At 41.1% G+C, this 23819-nt stretch overlaps 1 protein-coding gene across 1 annotated transcript in view; it reads right to left on the bottom strand.

Moving 5' to 3' along the window:
• Positions 1-23819, bottom strand: part of PTPRQ (protein tyrosine phosphatase receptor type Q) — a 794911-nt gene that overhangs the window by 530519 nt on the left and 240573 nt on the right. The window contains exon 15 of the mRNA XM_073556964.1: positions 8939-9111. Within this exon, the coding sequence (XP_073413065.1) occupies positions 8939-9111 (173 nt within the window). The remainder of the gene's footprint in view (positions 1-8938; positions 9112-23819) is intronic.

The raw sequence follows: 23819 nt of genomic DNA, 5'->3' as shown, positions 1-23819 counted from the left end.
GGCTCACAGAAACAATATTTTCGGGACTTCCTTTCCTTTTTTGCTGTCTTCCCAGCTCCGGGCTGTGTCCTCCAGCTACAGAGCCTATCAGTTTAATGGCTGCCTTGGTGGGTCTGTTTCCGGCTTGCAAAGCCTCGAGCATAATGTCCCATCTTCCCACAGTTAAAGCACATCAGTCCCTCTTTGGCATCAAGGGGTCTCTGTTATGATGAGTCACCGAAGGAGGAAAAAACAAAATAACAGCTAAGTCCAGAAAAAACAGAGAGGTTGGCAGCTATCAGATTGCAGACCCCTGAACCTATCCACAACAACTAGCAGTAGCCGTGGGGGGTTCCTACGGTGCCCTAGACCCCTCAATCACAGCCGGAGAACTATATAGCCTAAAGACAGAAAGGGGAAAAACTAAACTGCCCCAGAGCAGACCCCAAAGCAATGGGCAGCCCCCAACATAAAATGACGGTGAAGCAAGATGAAAACACTAACACAGATAGAAAGATAGGTTGAGCAAATGATGGGGCCCAAGCTAACTACATAGGACAGGATAGGAAAGCTGCTGTCTGCCATCCGCAAAACCCCTATCAAAATGAGCCAACCGACTGATAGGAAAAACAGGCCCTGAAGACGCTAGGCTTCAAAAGACTATATCAGCACTCAGGTATATTCTGAAGACTGAGCAAAAGATCAACAGATCAGAGACAAAAATGGAATTCAGCTCACCCCCGGCCGGGGATGGCAGAACTCCCAAAAAACAAGGCAAAACAAAAACCAAACTGAAGTGTACAAAGCAGAGCAGAAAAACTTAGCTTTGAGATGCAGGAATCAGACTGGTCTCCAAGAATCCAGCAGGAAAATCACCAGCCAGGAAGAAGGGCGCCGGCAGCCTTATATCCAGTCCTCAATTCCAGCTACCCAGTCATCATCTAGCTGCCCATGTGTTTGGTAATCATCCTCACTACCTTCCTTCACCAGAGGAGGGAGTTCATCAGACCTCAATGGTGAAAGGAAAAATGAACTCACAACAGGTCTCACTCCCTGATGGGGTCCAGAAGAAAGGCAAGATCCTGTATCACTTCTGTCTCTGATTGAGGGGTTTCGCCTCAGTGGCTCTTGAGCTCGAACAGGGTTTCTCTTGAGACTGGACCATTCTCTCTGCATCTCTATATCTCTTTCTGTATCTCTCGGGCCCACTCCGGCTTTGCTGCAGGTGGGGTAGGTACTTCACTGCTATGGACCATCCCCGCCAGGGCTGTCACCCCCTGTTCCTGCTCTCTTACGTGTGCCTCCACACCCACCTCTAAGAAGGTCTTATGTGGGCTAGCATGCAAACGTTCTCGCACAAACTGATCCCTCAAAATTCTATCAGGAGGCCCCACTCCCATGGTTCCCACATCTTCCCTTTTAGTAATGTTTGCATGCACCTCCTGCAACACGTTGATGTATTGTGTCACCGTCTCCGCTTCTTGCTGAACGTGACCAAATAAATGCATGAGCAATTCTCCAACGTTAGTGGGTTCCTCGTGCATCTCCTTCAAAACCTGTACCACTTTCTCCAACATATCCCGTTCATGTGGATGGCAGGACATCACGGAACATCGGGCCTCACCGTCTAGTGCCATTAACGCTATATCTGCCTGCAGCGCAGGGGCCATGGGGTGCATTGGCAGCATGCTCTTGACTCTTTCAGTCCAATCCCACAACATCATGTTGTCTCCTGTGAACTCCGGGAGGTTACTAAGCATTGCCCCCAACAGAAAACTGGACCTGGGGCTACCCATAGTGGACTGGTCTGCAGCGTATGTATCCACGGACAGCAACGTGGTGGCTACACCAAAATGTTATATGCAGGTGCTTGGAAGCAGTAACACAAATTCTGCAGCGCAGGGGTTAACTATTATTTAATTGTTCAACAGTAATTAAATGCTCACAGGGAGATAACAGGGGAAATGAGATGTTAAACTGAACTATGAAATGGTTGTTTAACTAAACAATCTTTTGTTAACAAATTCACATATCGTGGCTCCGCAGTCCATCACTCTCTGAAGGTCCAGTGGGTAATAGATTGCCGGTGGAGCTCAGTGCAACGTCTTCAGGCGTTCCCGCCCAACACACGGTCCTGCTTCTGGTGGCAGCACGCTGTCTCCAGTTCTGTCCATTGAGCCCCTAGTCCATGTAACTGTGGAGCCAAAGGGTAGAGCTCTCCACAAAATTCACCCATGGCCCGCGTTTCTCTGAGCAGCCGCCATTACTTTAATGACTGCCCTGAAAAGCTCTGCTCGGCTGGCGCTTCTCTGTATGCCAGCCGACACCTGAACGTCTGTGCTGCGGTGCTCTGCCTGATGCACGTTACCCTGCGTGCCCACCAATATGAGTGAGACTCTCACGCAGCCACCCTGTTCCTGCACGCTGCGGCCTATTGTTCCCCTCACTGCTGCTGCGATCTGCACCTGCTCAACGTACTGGTAGGAAGAACCCCCCCCTGCGTTCCTGCGCAACCCCTTTTAACTTACTTCTCCTGGCCACGCCCCCTTCACTCAGGTTACCAGCTCGCTCTGTCTGCCATTTCATTCCCTCCAGAAACAGGAGGTTCGGCCCTAGCAGTTCCGGACAATGCGCTTCAGTGGCCCTTGCAGCCTGGTCCTCTCTTCTATTCTACATACCTACCTAGTAGAGTAGTTTTTAGGGTTACAGAACGAGGGACTATTTAGAAAGGAACGATAATTTCAACCAAAGGAGGAGGGAGTGTTTAACCATTTAAGTACTAGAGAATTGTTTGTTTTTGTTCTTTTGTTTTTTCCTCACCTTCTTTCAAGAGCCATAACTTTTTTACTATTCCATTGACATAGACATGCGAGTGCTTGATTTTTGAACAACAAGTACTAATATTGAATGGCACCATTCATTTTACCATAAATTCGCTGAAACATGGAAAAAAATTCAAAGTGTAATGAAATGCTGAAAAATGCAATTCTACCTTTGTTTTATGGGTTTTGTTTTTCCAGTTTTAATTGTACTATAAAACCAAACCTGGAAACATGATTATTCAGGTCAGTCTAATTACGGCAATACCAAACATGCATCGATTGTTTTCTATTTAACTCAATAAAAAAGTTTAGAATATGGCAAATATTTTTTTGCTTTGTTTTGCCATTATCTAAGACACACACCACTTTTTTTTTTTGTTGATGGGGCTGAGTGAGAGTTTGTCTTTAGCGCGGTAAGCTGAAATTTTTATTCATACGAATCTTGCGTACATACAATGCTTTGTTTAATCTTACATTTTTTAGAGTAAGAGGTGACCAAAAAAACCTAATTCTGATGGTTTGATTTTGTTTCTCTTTATGGCATTTATCAATTGGGCTAATTGGGCTTCTCTATTTCAATAGATCTAACTTGTATGAACACATGGATTTGAACTTTTATATATATATTTTAATTGTCTTTAAAAATTGTTTTCTTGAGTAAGAGTTCTGCTTAGTCTACCTTCTCTGCCGCCATAACACATAATGTTATACTTGGCACAATTTTAATTTTGCCAATCACACTTGTTTCTGTTACCCTTGTAGTCTCCTAATCTGTAGCACTCTGTGGTCTAAGGAAGATATTTCACCAGAACAGCTTCTTCCAGTTGATTTATTGGAGCAATCAGCCTTTCTACATGGGGCCAGAAAAGATGAAGGAAATTATTTAAATGCCAAGCTGTCTTGCGGGCTATGTGAGCCTTGGTGATAGACGAGTCTCTGCGACAGTATTATTTGCGGCTGTTAGACAGACTCAACATATGTGGGGATTGCCTGTGTGTTACGCAATTCCCACATGTGTTGAGGCTGTCTAACAGCAGTAGAGACTCAAACACAATGTACAAGCCCTCCCAGATAACACCCGAGCATGCTCAGATAAGACGTTATCCGACCATTTTCGCTCATCATTATTCACCATTCTTTCCGATTGTAAAGTTGTATTTCTGCCACCCAAAACATTCACATATTCGTCTAATCCGAGCACGTTGCCTCATCACTAGTGGTGAAGCCTTCACTACTAGGATCTACTTCTGTTTTCACTGCCAGGCAGCAGTTACTTGTCTCCTTCTATACCTCCTCTGATTCCTAGTAAAACAGTCAACATGCTCTCCTAGCCAACAGCCACAGGATTTGGCATTAATTCCACATACTGTCTTTTTTTGTTCATGCAAGGTAAAGCATAAAGCACTGTCAAGTGGTTTTTCAGCTTAAAAGTGTCAGAGAGAAAAGACATACAGCTAACAAGTTGCAGCTGTGCATAAAGCATCAAATCTCAAGCTGCCTGGCTCCTCATGAATTGCAGCTGGGCATTGTGAGCAACAATCCCTGGAACATCCTGGCTGCCTTACAGTTGGGCAAATAAAATCACACATGTTTTTTATGTCCGTATGTGGTCTGTTTTTCAAGGAGTGCAAATACGGACATACGAACACATTGTATTCAATGGTGGTGCGCACATGGCAGGTTTTTCACACAGACCATGTGTCCTTGTGAAAAACCAGCAGAGATGTGAGATATTTTTGCACAGCATGGACAAAATGCATGCCGCACACATTCATACTGATGACACACACATGACATCCATGTGTCATCAGTGTTACACGTACTGACGCCTGGGAACAAGCAATACAGTTTGCGCTGTTTCCAGGCACCGACTGCTGAAGGCAGCTCTCATCATTGTCTTCTGCTTGCACTGATCTCAGTGCAACCAGTAAACAATGATGGGAGTTGTATTCAGCAGCAACTGGGTATTTCCTGTGTTAAAGAATTAAATAAAAAAGCGATGTGGGCTCCCGGCAATTTTTCTAACCAGCCCACAGTTGGGGGCTGATGTTAATAATCTGCTACAAGGCACAATACCCCATAAGGTTCCCAGGCTACTAAAAACAACTCACAGCTGTTTGCTTAGTGTTTCCTGATGAATTTACAGGGGACCCCAGAAAAAAAATGATGTAGGGTCCCCCTATAAATTCAAATCAGAAAAGGCTAAACAGACAGCTAAGGGTTGATATTATTAGCCTGGGAAAGGGTCAGAGATATTGTACCCCCTAGGCAACCAACACTAGCCCTCAGCCACCCTAGGAATGGCGCATCCATAAGATGCGCCAAATCTGGCATTTAGCCTCGCTCTTCCCACTTTCCTTGTAGCCGTGGCAAGTGGGGTAATAGCGTTGAGATTGATGTCACCTTTGTATTGTCAGGTGATATCAAGCCCAGGGGTTAGTAATGGAGAGACGTCTATAAGATGCCTCTCCATTACTAACCTCATAGTCATATTGTAAGACACAGCAAAAATAAAGTCCTTTATTCGAAATTAAAATCCACACCCTGTTATACAAATTTATTTAAAAATAAAAAGCAAAGTTATACTCATCCATTGAACCACAAATCCCCTGTAAAAAACAGAAAATAACAATAATACTCATCTTATGCCCATTCCACGCCGTAATCCATGTCTGTGATATGTGGTTTACAACCTTAACGGTGACATGATGCAACTGTCCAGGCTGAAAACTTATGGAGATTGAGATGCTGCGAGCGCAGCATCAGTGACTAGTGGTGACATTATTAAGGTTACCTCAGGTTAGGGTGCGTTTCTATTAGTACGTCACTGTGAGCCGGGACAATGAACTGCGATGACCTTAATAAGATCACCATAACGGTGCTCATTATTATTGACAGCTGATCCATTATTGACAGCTGATGATGGACACACATCATCTACTGAAGCCCTTTGAAGAAGTTATAATTTGTCAGTAGGTCCATTGGAACAACAGAGGGAGGAAGAACATCAACTTGTACATGATCATCCTCTCCCTGTGTATGTTGGGGGTACAGAGTCCATGTTATGTGCTGCATAATGAAGGAGGTGGTATTGCAAGAGGAGGAGGATCAACAGGCTGCCAGTCAGAGTGAAAATGAGGATGACACTGGGCATGACAACCAACCATCACAACAGGATGATGAAAGTGAACCAATGTGGCCCTTGGCCATGCTGGACAGCATGGCAAGCTATATGCTGCAATGATTGTCAGATGACAGGTGTATTGTTATCATCAAACAAAGGGACAAATACTAGATAGGAATTCTTTTAGACCCTCACTATAATTTTTTCCAGCTTTTGAAAGAGAATGCCAGTAGACATGTTACTAGGGTAAGTTGTGCTACCTGCTCAGCTACGCTTTTGCTGAGTGGATGCCTGATCACTACATGGCTGAGCAGGAGACTCCTCTATACTCCCTAAAGTCCAATATTTTCACTGTTTGAGGACCTACAATACTCCTGGAGTCCACTAGTAATAAAATATCACTGACTTGAGTGGACTGCAAAGATAAAATAACATTTTTATTTACATTATAAAAATAACATATACTGTAACCTATTCCACCATGTTGTGTGCAAGTCTATCCAACAGCTTATCTGGCACCAAAAGTTGCAGTATTGCCTATTGGATACTAGTGCAAAACTGATACAATAAAGATGGTTAATATAAAGAATGGCAATGTAATTTATACTATCACCAATACCCAGCTAAATTTCTAAGTGGTTTATAGCTGCACTGTCACTAAAGTCCTAAAAAGGCAGCAGCAACAGTTATAGTCTATTTTATGTGATGGACCAGCTGTTTTATATGCGATTGTGCAAACCTGAAGCACTTCAGTAAACAGACGCATCGGCAGTTCTTTTTCCAGCCGGAACCGTTACCCCCGATCCCTTGGACATCTGAATTTGCAGATTGGACCAGTGGCAAGAACTGGCCTCGCCTGCCATGGGAAAACTACCATATTAAGCCTGCTGTGTACTGTCAGAGAGAGTATCTAGAGTGCTTGGTGGCTTTGTCACACTCAAGCAGACGAGGTAAGCCGCTGCAAGCATGGAAAACATTACATTTGTCATGTACGATCACACTTTGACCAAAAATATGATCATGTGCAGGAGCCCAAACAGGCATGACTCAAATTAATGATAGTTGTTCCAAGGTGCCAAACCTTTCCCAGTGACATTATTTGATAAGTTTATTCCACTGAGTCTGGCCATAATCTGCCAGCAGACATACAATGGACAAGCAAACAAAAATCTTAGTCTTCCATAATTAAGACACCTGGAAACATTTTGGTCTTCAAAATAGATATGTGTAATTACATATGAATCCATACAAAAAAGACTTACTATGGGTATTATCTGCTTATAGCAATCCATCCTGCAGACAAATACAACTAATGCACTTTAGGCTACTTTCACACTTGCGTTGCACAGACCTGTGTTGGTCTGCGCACGGCTGCCAATAAGCTCCGCCCCTGCCGCACCTCCCGTTAGCACCGCCTATGGGCGCATGACGCTGCATACGACCTGCGCACCCTATCTTTAGCATTGGCTATGCAGGCCGTGCGCAGGTATGCGTTTTCCGGCACATGTGTCCTTTTGACGGTGCGCCTAGCGCACCAAAATGCAGCACAGTGCGTTTGGCACAAGTGTGAAAGTAGCCTTACATATGATAATTGTATCTGTATTTTCATTGTCTTCTATCATACAAAACGGTAGTGTATTCCTTTTTGGCATATTAATTTAAGCAACTTCACCCAAAAAACTGTATCCAGTAAAAAACTAGACAAACATGAGAAAGAGATACTCTTTTGGCAAACAATTATCTCACAGTAATGTTGCTAAATGTATATCAATGTGGACATATTTATCATGTCATAGTTATAACACTGGTGTCTTATCATGTGGCAGGTAGCCACGGCATCCCCCTCAGTCACAAGGACCTGGTGGGTCTGCTGCCTCTACATTCCCTAAAGCTACACCCTTAATAAAGATATGTCCTTTCAGATTTTTCCTCCTGTCTCAAGATATTCTGAAAACAAGTGATACTAGAGGACTAGCTTGGAAAAAAATTAGGTTCTGGTTTATCAAATGTTTTATGCCAAAATTCAGGTCTAAAAAGCTTTCAAAATGTTCATGTAACTCAGAGCTGTGCAAACATTTTCCTACTTTTAACATTTTCACACAAGTTTTACCCACCACTGCCAAAATGGATGAAGCTGGGGCAGATGGATGGCGTGGTGCCACACCTCATCTACATCATGATAAGCTGTGGTGTTCCTTAATACACTCACTGACTGCAATAAGATTTGTGAGGAGGCTCACGCCACTCGTCAGATGCTTCTGATTCATTAAGGGGACGTGTGCCTCCTAATTAATCAGGAGGGTCTGACTCCAACACTCTCCCTCGTCAAGATAAGCTTGAAAATTGCCAGTCTCGATGACTTGTTTTTCACAGCTGGTCATTTCATCTACTAAAATTGAGATATCTCGAGCTAAGAAGAAAGGTAAGAGAAGACACACCTGTATATTTGATATACAGACATACACTGTCAGATATACAGTATCACCAACACGTGATGTGAATGTAGTTGAAAAATATGATCAAAATGGTACCATAAACTTTCCCTATGTCAGTAATACACTAATAGGAAAACTTCAGAAGTCTAGGCCATTAGTCTAACTTTCCGAACAAGTGACAGAAGGTGGCAAATGTTTCTACAACTGAAATATGGGTTCAGTTTTCATGAAATGCTCTATATAATGTAGTTCTACCTAAAATGAATGACTGTCATGTGAGCGATGTGTGTTTCTGAAGAAAACAATTCTTGGTTCATGTTTTGTCTTTTATTTTAACTTTGATGCCCCCAACAATCTTATCAGCACTCCTTTAATTGAAGTAAAAACAGGAAACACTTGAGGTGTTGAGATATACCAAGTAGGTGTAAATGAAAGAAAAGGAGTCTCTTTCTTATCCTACATAAGACATGTAGATCAGGCAAAGTGAGAAAACACTCACCAGGCAATAAGTGATTACTAATTGTTCAATGCATAAAGATAAGTGTAAAATTTAAAGAACAGAAAAAAACTCACACTACCTTATATTTTCCCGTGAGAATTGTATTTTCGATGGCTGTTGCGGTTTCTTTTACAAATGCTCTAACCCTGTATTGGGTAATGATGCCATTTGGTTGATGTGGTCTTCTCCAGCTCACTGTTATAAAGTTGGCTTCCACGTCTTTTGCATTTAAATCGGATACAGCGCTGGGTACTTGAAATATATAAAGAAAAGATACAGTAATTAGCCAATGTATATGTCATTTCCTTAAAGCTTCTTCCAAACTACACATGCAGACCACTTCTATTACTAGTAATTGTCTAGTTAGGCTGGGTTCAGACAGCCATAATGGAAATCGGGCCATTCGTGGCTGCACATTACAGATGTGACTAGCTCCACGTACAGCTCTATGTGCCTGTCCGCATTGCAGATGGGTGTAGGAGCTGTCTTTACATTGCATGCGTTATTCTGGTCCAAAGTAGTGTATGCTGGAATTTGTTTTCCACCATTGGGCACACTGGCTTGTGCTCTCTTTGCATAGTCTGTGGATTATACAGACAGAACATGGCCAAATTATACACTCATCAAAATAAGTCCTTATAGGGTTGTTGAGCTATTGCATTACCAATTTAAACTGTCATCTTGGAAAGTGGTGCATACCTGCAGATATAGGGTTAATCTGCAGGTAAATAGTATTACGATGCTGCGTGGCTGCCTTATTATACTGTAAGCCATGACTGTAAGCATGCCCCTCTGGCTTTGCAAAACAAGCTGCCAATCAAACTGGCTGGGCTTAGGCCTGTTTCACACTTGCTTTTTTTTGCAGCGCGTTTTTCCCGCAAAAAAACACATTGAAAAACGCATACAAAAGCATACAACTGCTGCGTTTTTTTCAAGCATTTTTATGAGCATGCATGAAAAAAACGCAGCGTTTTTAAGCGTTTGTATGCGTTTTTAGTGCGTTTTTACCGCGTTTGCGTTTTTTTCCAACATTAGGTGGCCACTCACACTAACCCAAACCATGACTTTACTAACCCTAACCCTGACCCTAACCCTAACCCTAACCCTAACCCTGACCCTAACCCTAACCCTAACCCTGACCCTAACCCTAACCCTAAACCCCTTAACTAACCCTTAACCAAACCATACTTAACCCTAACCCTGACCCTAACCCTAACCCTAACCCTAACCCTGACCCTAACCCTAACCCTAACCCTTAACCAAACCATACTTAACCCTAACCCTGACCCTAACCCTTAACCAAACCATACTTAACCTTAACCCTAACCCTAACCCTGACCCTAACCCTAACCCTAACCCTAACCCTGACCCTAACCCTTAACCAAACCATACTTAACCCTAACCCTGACCCTAACCCTAACCCTAACCCTGACCCTAACCCTAACCCTAAACCCCCTTAACTAACCCTAACTTTACCCAAACCCCTAAATTCCATTGTCTAAACTAATGGTAAAAAAAAAAACGCATGTGCAAAAAAACGCATACATAAGCATGCCAATGCGCACATATGCTCACCATAGACTTATAATGGGTGTCTTGCTGTAAAAAAACGCATTGCGCGCGCATGCGTTTTTTTGAGGCAAATCGGACGCACAAAAAATGCAACAAGTTGCATTCTGTGCGCCCGAGCGCATACCGCAAAAAAACTCATGCGCGGTAAAACGCGTACACACGCATGTGTATGCGCACATAAGCGCATCCCATGCAAAGTATAGGAAAAAAAAACGCATGCGCTATTTAGCGCTAAATTACCGCGAAAAAAAACGCAAATGTGAAACCAGCCTTAGGCTATGCGCACACGCTGCTGATTCTGCTACGGATTCGCAGCAGTTCTGCAGACAGTGTAGAGTACAATTAAAAACACACATGTGACATGCACAAATGTGAACACGTCGATCAGACAATGCTCAGACCACCCACTAACTGAGATACAACAAGAAAACAGACTTGGTGTACATTTTTTTGTACATGGTGTACATTTTTTCCACGTGGTGGAGCAGTTTGGTGTACATTTTTTTGCGCAAGGAAACGTATTGACTAAATACCCTGTATTTGTTATCCAGCACTTGCTGATTACTGCCATTTTTTATTGCAGAGTATTTTTGCGAATTTGTCATTCTGTGTTTTCTTGTTGTATCTCAGTGTACAGTACAATGTAAGTCTATGGGATTTACAATCCGCAGTGCAAATGCTGTGGTTTTTCAACTGCGGAAAAGCTGCGGTTTTGAATTCGCAGAAAGAATTGACATATCAATTCTTTCTGCGGATTCTGCTGTGGTTTGCCACCCATTCCATTGTCCAGGTGTCAAACCGCAGGTGAAAACCGCTGGCCAATCCGCAGGTCATTTTAGCTGCAGTTTTACCTGCGGATCCGCAGATACAAATCCGTGGGTGAATCCGCAGCGTGTGCACATAGCCTTACCGCCACCACTCACATTGCAGAGCATATGTGCTGAGCAAGCTGATAATCATGTTGCTGAGGCATGCTTGCAGCACAAGCGTGTACAATATGTACAGTGCACTGAGCGGTGACTGAAGTCCTGCCGGCATATCTATGTGACTGAAAGGCCAGAGTTCCCAGGAGGAAATAAATGAATTTTCTCCTAGTAGCCAGGCTTTCAGTAAGGCAGCTAGGTAGCATTCTAACGCCATCAACCTGCAGCTGAACCCCATATCTGCAAGTAAATACTGTTTTCCAAGGTGACAGGCTCCCATTTTTATAGAGCTGCAGCGAAAAGCTTAGTCTACTACGCTACACTTTTCTGTTCTATTCTGAGTAGGGGATCCTAATGAATTATAGTAATAGCCCAAATGTAAACCAAAAGACGATCTGTTTACATGTTTTACCATTAAAGTCTATAGGGACATCCTCACAAACAAGATATTCTGGGCATACACAGTATGCCAGCCGTGCACCGCTGATATGGTTTGAATTCAGCCTCATAGCTACAAACCCAAATGTTCCACATGTCTACGAAACTGAATTTAGCTCACCATTGAATCCTATGTTGATCTACATTTGCTTCATAGCCCACCCTACCTGAGATTTTTTTATTAATCATAAAGGGAACCTGCCAGGTCCAATAACACTAATAACCTGCAGATGTAGGGTTAGTCTGCATGCTAATTGCATTTTGATGGTGTCTAGCCGCAGTACTGAAAGCATGTCAATCAAAAGAAAATGAACTTTGTTTCACTCAGGGGCCCCAGGCTTTCAGCCATGCAGATGTGCCCAGAGCAATTAGGGTATGTGCACACATTGCGGATTTGCTGTGGATCCACTGCGGATTTGCCACTGGAGATTTCCTAGTGATTTACAGTGCAATGTAAATCTATGAGAAATAAAAACCGCTGTGCACATGCTGCAGAAAAATCCGCACGGAAACGCAGTGGTTTATTTTCCGCAGCATGTCAATTCTTTGAGCGGATTTCACAGCTTTTTACACCTATTCCATTATAGGAATCCGCAGGTGTAAAAACGCAGGGAAAATCTGCACAAAATCTACACTAAATCCGCAGGAAAACCGCAGGTGAAACACGCAGATATTGACCTGCAGATTCTGCCAAAAATAGCAGATTCCGAGCAGAAAATTCTGCAAACGAGTCCGCAACGTGTGCACATACCCTCACTGTCACCTCACTGAGAGCAACAGCTTTTAGCATGCCCTGATATTGACTGACAGCAGGCTCTACAGTGCATCAGTACTGACTGGGTACCTTCTTAACACTAATAACCTGCAGTCTTACCTAATATCTGCAGGTTAATAGAGTTATTGGACATAACATGCTCCTTTTAACCCCTTATCGCCCAATGATGGACAATTGTGAAATTGCCAAATTTACATTTTTTTCCCAAATAAACACAAGTCATATTGAAATATTTTACCCCTATCATACAGTACAATATGTCACAAAACAACATTCTGAGAATCAGTGGGAGGATATGTTGAAGCATTCCAGAGTTATAACCTCATAAAGTGACAGTGGTCAGATTTCAAAATTAGGGCCTGGTCATTAACCTACAAAGTTGCTCTCTCCTTAAAGGGTTAAGATTGTCAGCTAGTAGCTACATTATCATTATATTTATAGATCACAGATTACATCCCTTATTATTTATTACATTATCATATTTGCTACCCTCTCAAGAACTGACGATTTTTCATTTTGGCATTTTTCCTTTTCACTTTTAGTTTTTCCTTTCTTTCTTTCTTTCAAATGGCATAACTTTATTTAATATTTTCGTCAACATAGGGTGTGTTTTTTGTGGGATAAGTTGTAGTTATTATTGACACCACTCATTTTACCATAAAAGGTTTTAAAAAATGTGAAAAAAAATTTCAAATGTTCTGAAATGGTAAAAAAATTTCAAAATTCAACTGTTGCTTCTTGAATTTTATTCTCCCAACTTTCTGTGTGTGGTAAAAATGGCTTGATCGTTTATTCTTCAGGTCAGCACAATTATGTAGATATCACACTTATGAAATGTTTGATATATTTTTGTATTTAAAAAAATCTCAATTTTGTGGGTGTTGGCAGCAGATTATTCAGGATACTCTCCAAGCGTGTGATAAAAGAGCGTCTTTATTAAGGAACAATCAGGAGCAATATGCTTAATAGATCAAGATTAGCAGAAGTAGAAAAAATTTGTAAAATATAAAGTCAAAAAAAGGTCATGCATGTTAATAAATGGGGATCATGACAAAGAACAAAATGCAAAAATAGACCATAAGAAAAAATGTAAAGGTATAAAATACAAAATCTTTTATTTAAATAAATCAATACAAGAGAATATAAAAAGATCATGAGACAAATTACACAGCTGAACAAGGTGTGGGCATACAATAAAAAAAGTTGAATAATGATCACTCAAAAAATGCAGTGACACATAAGTATGTGACAATAATGAGAATATTAAGGCTAGCGCCAAAACGTGCGTAGGGAACCTGGCTGCACGCTTACATCTTTAGGTAATGATGACAACCTTACCCCTTACCATGATGCCCGCACTTGCACTTTACTTAGATTAATGTCGCATTAGCTAGTGTTTATCTTTTTTTGCTTCCATGCCTGACTGGCTTTTTGACTCTTGCACTACTGCACCTTATTATATCCTTACATTTTGATATTACCACTTTGATGGAATTGTTTACCACTATATTTTTGATGCATCTATACACTTTATGTTGAATTTTTGGTGCTTATGCTAGTGTGCTCATTATTGTCACATACTTACTTCTGTGTGACTGCATTTTGGAGTGATCATCATTCTCCTTTTTGTATCGCGCGCCCACACCTTGCTCAGCTGTGTTTTTTCTCTGATGATGTTTTTATATTCTCTTGTATTGATTTATTTAGATAAAAGATTCTGTATTTTATTCCTTTACATTTTTTCTTATGGTCTATTTTTTCATTTTGCTCTTTAATACATTAGGAATTGTCTTTTGTTTGTCTCTATCTGTGCAGTATCTACAGCAGGCTGCTTCTCTCATACACAGACACAGGAAAAACAGAAAATACAGTCACATGCTTTCCCTGTGTGAGGCTCTGGGAGTTTTTTTTGTTCTAACTTTATGAACAGCATACAAATCGAGCAACTAAACACTTATAGACAGGAATGGAGTTGTTGCACCAAACATATTCCAACAGAGGGCTTGTCCACCGAACTGTAGATTACATTCACATTGCATACTTTGGAGGAAGTGTGGTGTTTTTACTTTTTTATTCTGCGTTTAAATAATTTTATATTTTGAAAGTTTGAACTTTTATGGATGCAAGGGTACCAAATATGTTTATATTTTTAATATATGTATTTATTTTTGAACGTCAAAAAGGAGCATGATTTAAACTGCTGGTGTGTTTTTCATTTTTTCTTTACATTTTCATAGCTTTTTCTTCATTTTTACTTTATTATTTAGTTGCCTTAGGGAAATTAAACCTGTGATCCTCTTTGATTATTTCTACCATATACTACATTATTAAAGTGCTGCAATATATAATGTAATTTATTTGTTTCTAAAAAGCTCATTTAGCTAACAAGCTAACAAGCATATTAATGTGGGAATCATCTGATATCAATTGTCCAATCTTATGGTGTCAAACACTGTTAAAAATAGGGTAGAATTATGATGGTGTACAACTCTCCAACTTTTACACTATTCTAATTTTGTCTCTGTGAGATCTCAGCAGGGAAGAAAAATTTGGGTAACAAGTGTCCAACGCCTTACACATCTCCGTATGTTCTGTTCAGGAAGTGTTCTCTCTAGGTTCACAGTCCATGCGGGAGAATGGATGTACTCTCAGTATCTACATAAAGCAGCCATACTTGATTGAAGTGTATGGGCACTATTATTACTGTAAAGTACAGGATTCATGTCATTAAAAGATCTTTCAGATGCCAAGTGTGAATGAGCTGCATTTTTTTCTTTTTGCACATTTTTTCATAGTAAAAAGTACTGCATGCAACCAGGATTTCCCAGAGCAATTAATGTAGCTGTAGTGCTGCAAAAGAAGGATATCACTTCACAGATCCTAATCAGAACAATTAGAAAGTCTTTTGTTTGCACACAGGCTATTGACACTTAATTAAGAGATCACAAGTACAGTAGACCTGGCCCTCCTTATAAGCTGCTAAGTCCCTACTACAGTGCTACTGCTATCACAAGGAGATGCCTTGCACCAAAAACACTTAATGATGTGTTAAGTTCCATCCTGCACCTTGCCAGGGGAAACAAAGGTGTCAATGCTAATCACCACAGTGGTGTAGAAAGGTCAAAATCACACCATTATGTCACCAAACAAACAATTGAAAACCTGGTGTAAAGGGCACATCCAAAGCTGGTTACCAATATTAGACTCATATATCCATGTTTATATCTGGAATAATGACCTCCTAGTGTAAGTTATAAGTTTAGGAGAAGTCACCAGGGAGGTTAAGGGTTATAATAAAACACAAGGCTTCTACTCAAGTTCATTTATACAGGTGAAAGAACTCCATGTTATCTCAAATTATCTTGTAATACTAGATTTGATTTATACACTCCTCAGCATTAAAATTGGACCACCAAGAAGGAAAAGTCATGGAGTTATGGAAATCACAAGATCGATGCAAAGGTTAATCATATATAAATGATGAAAAAAGGTAACAGCACTTTCAAAACAGATCAATTTATCCAGTTTTGAGTATGTTATTTATTTATTTTACTCATTTATATAGCTCCATTAATTCCACAGCGCTTTACAGACATTATTATTAATGCTTGTCTGAGGAATCTATGACATCCCAGCTACTGCACACTCCACATCAAAATCCCAGGACTAGGACCAGTGACTCATTCCCTTGCAAAGGAATAAAGGAATATGCATAGCATTGCCCATGTGGTCTCCAGACCAATCACCAGCCATCATTACAAGTCTAAAGTTGGACTCATTGCTTTAGACAACAGACCTTAATTTCAGCCTCTATTGCACCATTCCATCCTTCGGTTTTCCATCTGAAGACCACATGGGAAGCATCTTCAGGTCTTCATAAGCAAATGTTATGTGGGTCCTATTTCCGAGATTATGGTGTGTGGTACTGTAATGTACAAAAGCTGAACCCGTCTAGTCTTCATTCCAGGTACATTAACAGCTTGGTATTATATTGATTTGGTATTGAAACTAGTGTTACAGCCATTTCTCCAAAGTGTCCCAGAAGCTGTTTTTCAACAAAACAATGCCAGACGATATCTTGCTGATGCTAATGTGAGCAGTCTAAATGGCTAAAATGTGATACCATGGCCTGAAGCATCTCCAAACATTTTTCTCATAAGCCCATTGTTAGGAGTCGGATTCCTGTGTTTACTCAGCAGGGATCCAGATCCTCACATTCTGCACTCTCCTCCTATTTTTCCACTGCAGAGGAGATTGCCTTGCAGCAAATCTTTCCTGAGGCCAAGTCCTTTTGTCCTCTTACTGGGCATGCTCATGGGACGATCTCCCATTGGAGATCGGGAGTCATGTGCTCAGGTCCCGCTTCAGTTCTCATTGGTCCATCTCAGAGACCTGGAAGCATGCAGAAGGTCCCGGCTGCTATAAAAGGCGTGCATGGCTATTCCGCCATGCGCTAGTATAGACTATACTTGCTATGTGTGAATGGTGACGGATGTATGACTCTGGAGACTGACTCATTTGAAACCCCTTCCCTCTGATATTATGCATGATGATAGGGAATTAGTTTAGTAGTCAGCGCCAGTCAGTGGCAAGCCTTAAGCCACTGTGCTCACCGCACCGCTACGCTAGCGTCTGACATCGCGCTTGCTATCTGGCTTTGTCGTCGAGCGGCAGTGTCCTACGCCGCGCTGCAGTTGCAGCCCTTCTAGGCATTCACAGCAGCGACGTCGCACACACGGTAGGTCTAGAGGGACGCAGCTCCTCTGTCTTGGGTCCTTCTCCTGTTACCAGATACCGTGTGTGCATCTACCTGAAGCCTGTGTCACTAACAGGTTCAGCGTTTTGTATGTTTTTTGTTGTGGCACCTCTGTGTGTGAACAGAGGCCGCTCTGCGCACTCCGGGTGAAGTTTAACCCGTGTGCATCATACCGCCATATTGCTTGTCTGCCACCACTTAGCAGCAGTTATACCACCTACTGCACGGTGGACCCCGAGCGGCGAACGCACTTTATTATTATTTTATTTAGTGCGTTCCGCCGTTCCTAACATTCATCTGGGTTATCATTGGTTGGCAATAACTTAATTGATAGCATGCCAAAGCGCGTAAGTACATGTATTTCCTATCTGTTGCACTCATAGTGAATTCTGAATAAGTCAATATATCTTTTGAAAATTTTGTTTACATTTTTTATCATCTGCATAACATTACTATGTCTATAGATTCCTGTGATCTCCAAAATCAACAACTTTTCCTTCTTGGTTTTGCAATTTCAGTGTTGAGGAGTATAGTAGGAATTATGGACACATCAGAAGTTATTTAGTTATTATTACCTGTCTATTTAGTTGGCACCCTGCCTCTAATTAGTGCCAGTTGCTCAAGTGGTGTACACTTTCTCTGTTTTCTATGTGCCTGTATTTGACATTTGCTGCCTGACCTTGGATTTTGCCTTTGACCAGCCGTTTGCCTTGTCCTTTTATTTTGATCTGCTACCTTCCCGGAATTCTGACCTCGAATTGTGACCTGACTATGCCTTTGCCTTACCCCTTTGTTTATGAAAAGCCTTTTTCTCACGGCTTGTCCATGAGTAGTGACTAGCATCACACTCACGTTAATGTGCGTTAGAATGAAACACGAAGTAACTAGAGATGAGTGAATTTGATCAGGTCAAGGCTTATTCGGCAAGCTATAGTGCTTACCAAATAAGCTGCAGAGGGAAGCCGGCTTTCTGGATTGCTCTGGCTAATCAGCTGATCGGTTCTGCAGCTGCATGTGTCGAGGCTGTGTGACAGTCATGACTCATGCATGGAGAGCCTGTTTGTTAAGCTCTCCATGAATGCGTCAAGACTGTCACACAGCCTCGACACATGCAGCTGCAGCACCGAACAGCTGATCAGCTGGAGCGATCCAGAAAGCCGGCTTCCCTCTGCAGCTTATTGGGTAAGTGCTATAGCTTGTCAAATAAGCCCTTACCCAATCAAATTTGCTCATCTCTAGAATTTCATGTTTAAACGCATCTCATGTTTAAACGCATATTCTGTCTTTGATGTTGTATGGATACTGTAGTCCACAAACTAGACCTATTGCATTTAGCAGACATTACCCATATAATAATATTTGTCAAATAAGGTACAGTGGGGAAAAAAAGTATTTAGTCAGCCACCAATTGTGCAAGTTCAACCACTTAAAAAGATGAGAGAGGAGGCCTGTAATGAATATCATAAGTAGACCATAGCTATGAGAGTCAAAATGAGAAAACAAATCCAGAAAATTGCCTTGTTTAATTTGGCAAGATTTATTTTGCAAATAATGGTGGAAAATAGGTATTTGGTCATTAACAAAAGTCTCAATATTTTGTTACATATCCTTTGCTGGCAATGACAGAGGTCAAACATTTCTGCAAGTCTTCACAAGGTTGGCACACACTGTTGAAGGTATGTTGGTCCATTCCTCCATGCAGATCTACTCGAGAGCAGTTATGTTTTGGACCTGTCACTGGGCAACATGGACTTTCAAATCCCTCCAAAGGTTTTCTATGGGGTTGAGATCTGGAGACTGGCTAGGCCACTCCAGGACCTTCTTATGCTTCTTATGAAGCCACTCCTTCATTGCCCTGGCAGTGTGCTTGGGATCATTATCATGCTTAAAGACTCATCCACGTTTCATCTTCAATGTGTTTGCTGATGGAAGGAGGTTTGCACTCAAAATCTCACGATACATGGCCCCGATCATTCTTTCATGTACAAAGAGCAGTCGTCCTGGTCCCTTTGCAGAAAAACATCCCCAAAGCATGATGTTGCCAACCCCATGCTTCACAGTAGGTATGGTGTTCTTTGGATGCAACTCAACATTCTGTCTCCTCCAAACATGATGAGTTTTCTTTCTACCACACAGTTCTACTTTGGTTTCATCAGTCCATATGACATTCTCCCAATACTCTTCTGGATAATCCAAATGCTCTCTAGCAAACTTCAGACGGCCCAGACATGTACTGACTTAAGCAGGGGGGACACGTCTGGCACTGCAGGATCTGAGTCCCTGGTGGCATAGTGTGTTACTGATGGTAGCCTTTGTTATGGTGGTCCCAGCTCTATGCAGGTTATTCATTAGGTCCCCCGTGTGGTTTTGGGATTTTTGCTCACCATTCTTGTGATCATTTTGACCCCACAGGGTGAGATCTTGCATGGAGCCTCAAATCGAGGGATAATATCAATGGTCTTGTATGTCTTCCATTTTCTTATTATTGCTCCCACAGTTGATTTCATCACAACAAGCTGCTTGTGAATTACAGATTAAGTCTTCCCAGTCTGGTGCAGGGCTACAATTTTGTTTCAGGTGTCCTTCGACAGTTCTTTGGTCTTCATCATAGTGGAGTTTGGAGTTTGACTGTTTGAGGTTGTGGACAGGTGTCTTTTATAATAACAAGTTCAAACAGATACCATTACTACAGGTAATGAGTGGAGGACAGAAGAGCCTCTTAAAGAAGAAGTTACACGTCTGTAAGAGCCAGAACTTGTTTATGTTTTTAGGTGACCAAATACTTATTTTCCACCATAATTTGTAAAATAAATATCACCAAATCAGACAAGGTGATTTTCTGGATTTGTTTTCTCATTTTGACTCTCCTAGTTGTGGTCTACCTATGATGTCAATTACAGGCCACTCTCATCTTTTTATGTGGGAGAACTTGCACAGTTGGTGGTTGACTAAATACTTTTTTCCCCACTGTATATGGCTATTATTATTGGAGAGTGTGTATAAAGCCCTCTGATGAACCCAGAATATTCAGGAAGAAACGGGTTAGGATTCATAATGTCCTGTTTTAGGTCAATTCTTTCTTTACCTGAGAAATATTACAGTATTATAGTTATTACATATTTATGTGAAGTATCTTCATGCTAAAATAAGCATGTTGTTGTACAATGTTTACTATTATGCAGGGGTAGCTTTAATTTGTTTTCATTAAAAATTCATTAAAAAATAAAGTTTGATTCAGAATTTTTTTCATCTTTAATTAATGGTTATATTGTCTATAGTGCAATGATAACTTGGATTACATAATGGAGAATGCATTATTCTTCAAACTGCAATCGAGCTACTGCAGAACTTCTTTTTATTACCTAAGAGAGAGAGTCCGGCCCATTATTGTTTGATTTATGATCTACGGCAACAGGTCAACTGTGGCTGGAAATAGAGACTTTGTGGTTGCATCTCTTCAGCTTCTATTGTACAGAATAGTCTAAATCACAAGTTAATTATCAGAGCTAAAAGTAGCCTAGCTAGTGAAACTGTAATGAACAGAAAATGAACCTGTTCTCAATATTTTAGGTTGGAGTTCTAGAGTTGCAGTCCTACAAGGGAGGCATTGTTTTTTCACATGCACAGCCTGCAGGATACATTAGTCAGTCTGCATAGATAGGACACCTGGAATATACCCTGACATGTGCATATGTCATCTGTACTAAAAGGACACCTATAAACCATGTCTCACTACACCAGGGCCACCAATTTATCAGCTAGCAGATAAATCTTCCCAAAATAAATGAGTCAAGAAGGTGATCATTATAATTAGTATAATTAACTATCCAAACATGTTACATTTGTTAATGATAGAATATTTACTGATGATCATGCTTTTCATTTTTTTTTGTATTGTCAGTCATTGTCAGTGGGTGGGGAGAAGCCCAAAAGGTCGGAAGCATGTATCAGCTGACAGGTTTTTTTAAAGGGGTATTCCCATTTCCAAGATCTTATCCTAATATGTAGTAGTTGTAATAATATTAATATTAGCAAATACCTCCATTTAGAAATGTAGTATAGTTCTTCTGATACACTATGTCACTTACCCCATGTGCTGTGTATTGCAGGACCTTAGGTATCCATGGTTACAACCACTAACAACTAACTGTAAGGCTATGTGCCCACGTAAGCAGAATTTTCTTGAGTAAAACCGGACTTCTTCGCAGGAAATCCGCATTTTTTTTCGCGTTTTTTGAGGGGTTTTTTTGCGGATTTTTCACATTGTTTTCCGAAGCATCCTAATACAATGAACATAGTGGCAAATCTGCAGACTTTCAGCTAAATTTATGAACATGCTGTGTTTTTTTCCGCGATGCATTTTTTTTTGCAGAAAAAAATGCAGCATGAGCACAAAAATTGCGGAATGCATTCTAATAATGGGATGCTTAATGTATGCGTTTTTTAAGTGTTTTTGCATGGGAAAAATGCTAAAAAAAACGCAAAAAAATGCAAAAATCCTGAACGTGGGCACACAGCCTAACTATATGAGTATAGACTAACTTGGCACACACACGTATAGAATCCAGTGAAAGTGATATTTAATAAAGTACAGTACATACAGCAAAGACGTTTCGGTCTCAGCGACCTTCATCAATGTACTGAAAACAAAAAAATATAAACCAATGAACAAAAGTATATACAATGAGATATAGCTGGGTACAGATAAATGTAAAAATTGCATTATGCCGCAAACCATCAAAACATTACCGCAAAAATAGAGACATTCATTCATAGGAATTAGAAGCGCATTGGAGATCAAAAATATGTAAATGAGCACATACCTATATGATGTACTGTGTGCACTTATTGGTAGGGCAAAGTGTCCTACGAGAAAAAGGTATTTGTATATATGGTATACAGTGATTACACCCAAATACCAGTGAGCCTATTATGGGGTGATGGTGCTACATACCATTAAGAATTATGAGGAGCATGAAGAGCCATCTGTCTGTGAAGTCAAAGAGCCTGTAATTAGTATGGTACTCTTATGCAGTGTTGTGGCCAGGCTTATAGGGAGATGTATCATAATGGTGCGGTATCTTACCAGTCCCGGTATGAGGGGTGTGTGGCAGCAATGACGCGGATTCCACCGCTTGTCTCACGTGCTGCATGGTGTGCGCCGGCCGGCGTTTATATAGAAAGAAGCCATCACCGCTAACAGGAAGTCCCAGAGCGGAAGTGACTTTGCGTGCGGTCCAGCAGCGCCATGTTGTGCGTTCCACAGACAGGAAGGATGTGAGAGGGAGGGCGTGTACATTTCACGTACATCATTATGCCTTTCGCTGTGTGTGATGTTCTATATAGAGCGCTAATGCGATCAATGAGTGTCTCAGTGAAACGATAGGCAGTATACCGATGATTGGCATCGTACTATCCTTCAAGAGGTGATGCAATCAGTATTAATCTGTGCTCACAGATAACAAATTCATAGAATTCAACTTTGGAGGATCTGTAACAGAAATATAGCGCATTAGTTTTATATAATATCACAGTTTTTCAGCAAGAATAGCAGACATACATAGGGTAATAGTAATGAACCAGATCATAAATAATAATATATGCATTTATGATATTAAAAAAGAATGGACGTCATATTCTTTATTTAACCCCTTGGGTGCCAGTGAATTCAGCTCATGAATCCAATTTGATGGTGGAAATGTGCCTGAAATTCTCAGAGAGGGGGTACCCTAAGAAAACATTGGTTTCTCCTACCACTCCCCCTAAAACCAGAAATGGATAATCGTATCCCCTTCATCCATGATTACCACCCTCTAGCGTATCGCCTTCATACTAGCAAACGCAGACACTGGCGCCTTCTTGGCACAGCCCATCCTAACATAAAGGAGTTTAAGGAACCATTCCTTCCTTGCTTCAGACTCCCACGGAATATACGTGATCATCTAGTTAGAGCAGACATGGGCACTTCACGACCCCTCAAAAAACAACGTTTTCTCATGAATCCGAAATTTGGCACCTTTTAAAGGCAACCATTTCTACCATCCCTACATGGGTAAAAAATATAACATTCAGAACTATTACACCTGCAGTACGTCTTTTGTGGTATACTTAGTGAAATGTCCCTGTGGGCTTCTCTATGCGGGAGAAACAACACAGCCCATAAGGGACCGGATCTCAAAACACAAGTCCACAATCAGGTGTAAAAATCTACTCCTCCCAATTCCCTCTCATTTTGTCACTGCCGGTCACAATATCGCTCAATTAAAATTGCAAGTGATTGAGCAGGGTCATACACCACACAGGGAGGGCAACTGCATTAACTTATTAAAAAGAAGAGAGGCATATTGGATTCATGAGCTGAATTCACTGGCACCCAAGGGGTTAAATAAAGAATATGATGTCCAATCTTTTTTAATATCATAAATGCATATATTATGATTTATGATCTGGTTCATTACTATTACCCTATGTATGTCTGCTATTCTTGCTGAAAAAC

Source organism: Dendrobates tinctorius, unplaced genomic scaffold (assembly GCF_039654945.1).
Source record: "Dendrobates tinctorius isolate UK_male_01 unplaced genomic scaffold, ASM3965494v1 ptg000241l, whole genome shotgun sequence".
Lineage (NCBI taxonomy): Eukaryota > Metazoa > Chordata > Amphibia > Anura > Dendrobatidae > Dendrobates > Dendrobates tinctorius.
Note: the sequence above shows the minus strand (reverse complement) of the source record. Positions and strands in the feature narration are given on the sequence as shown.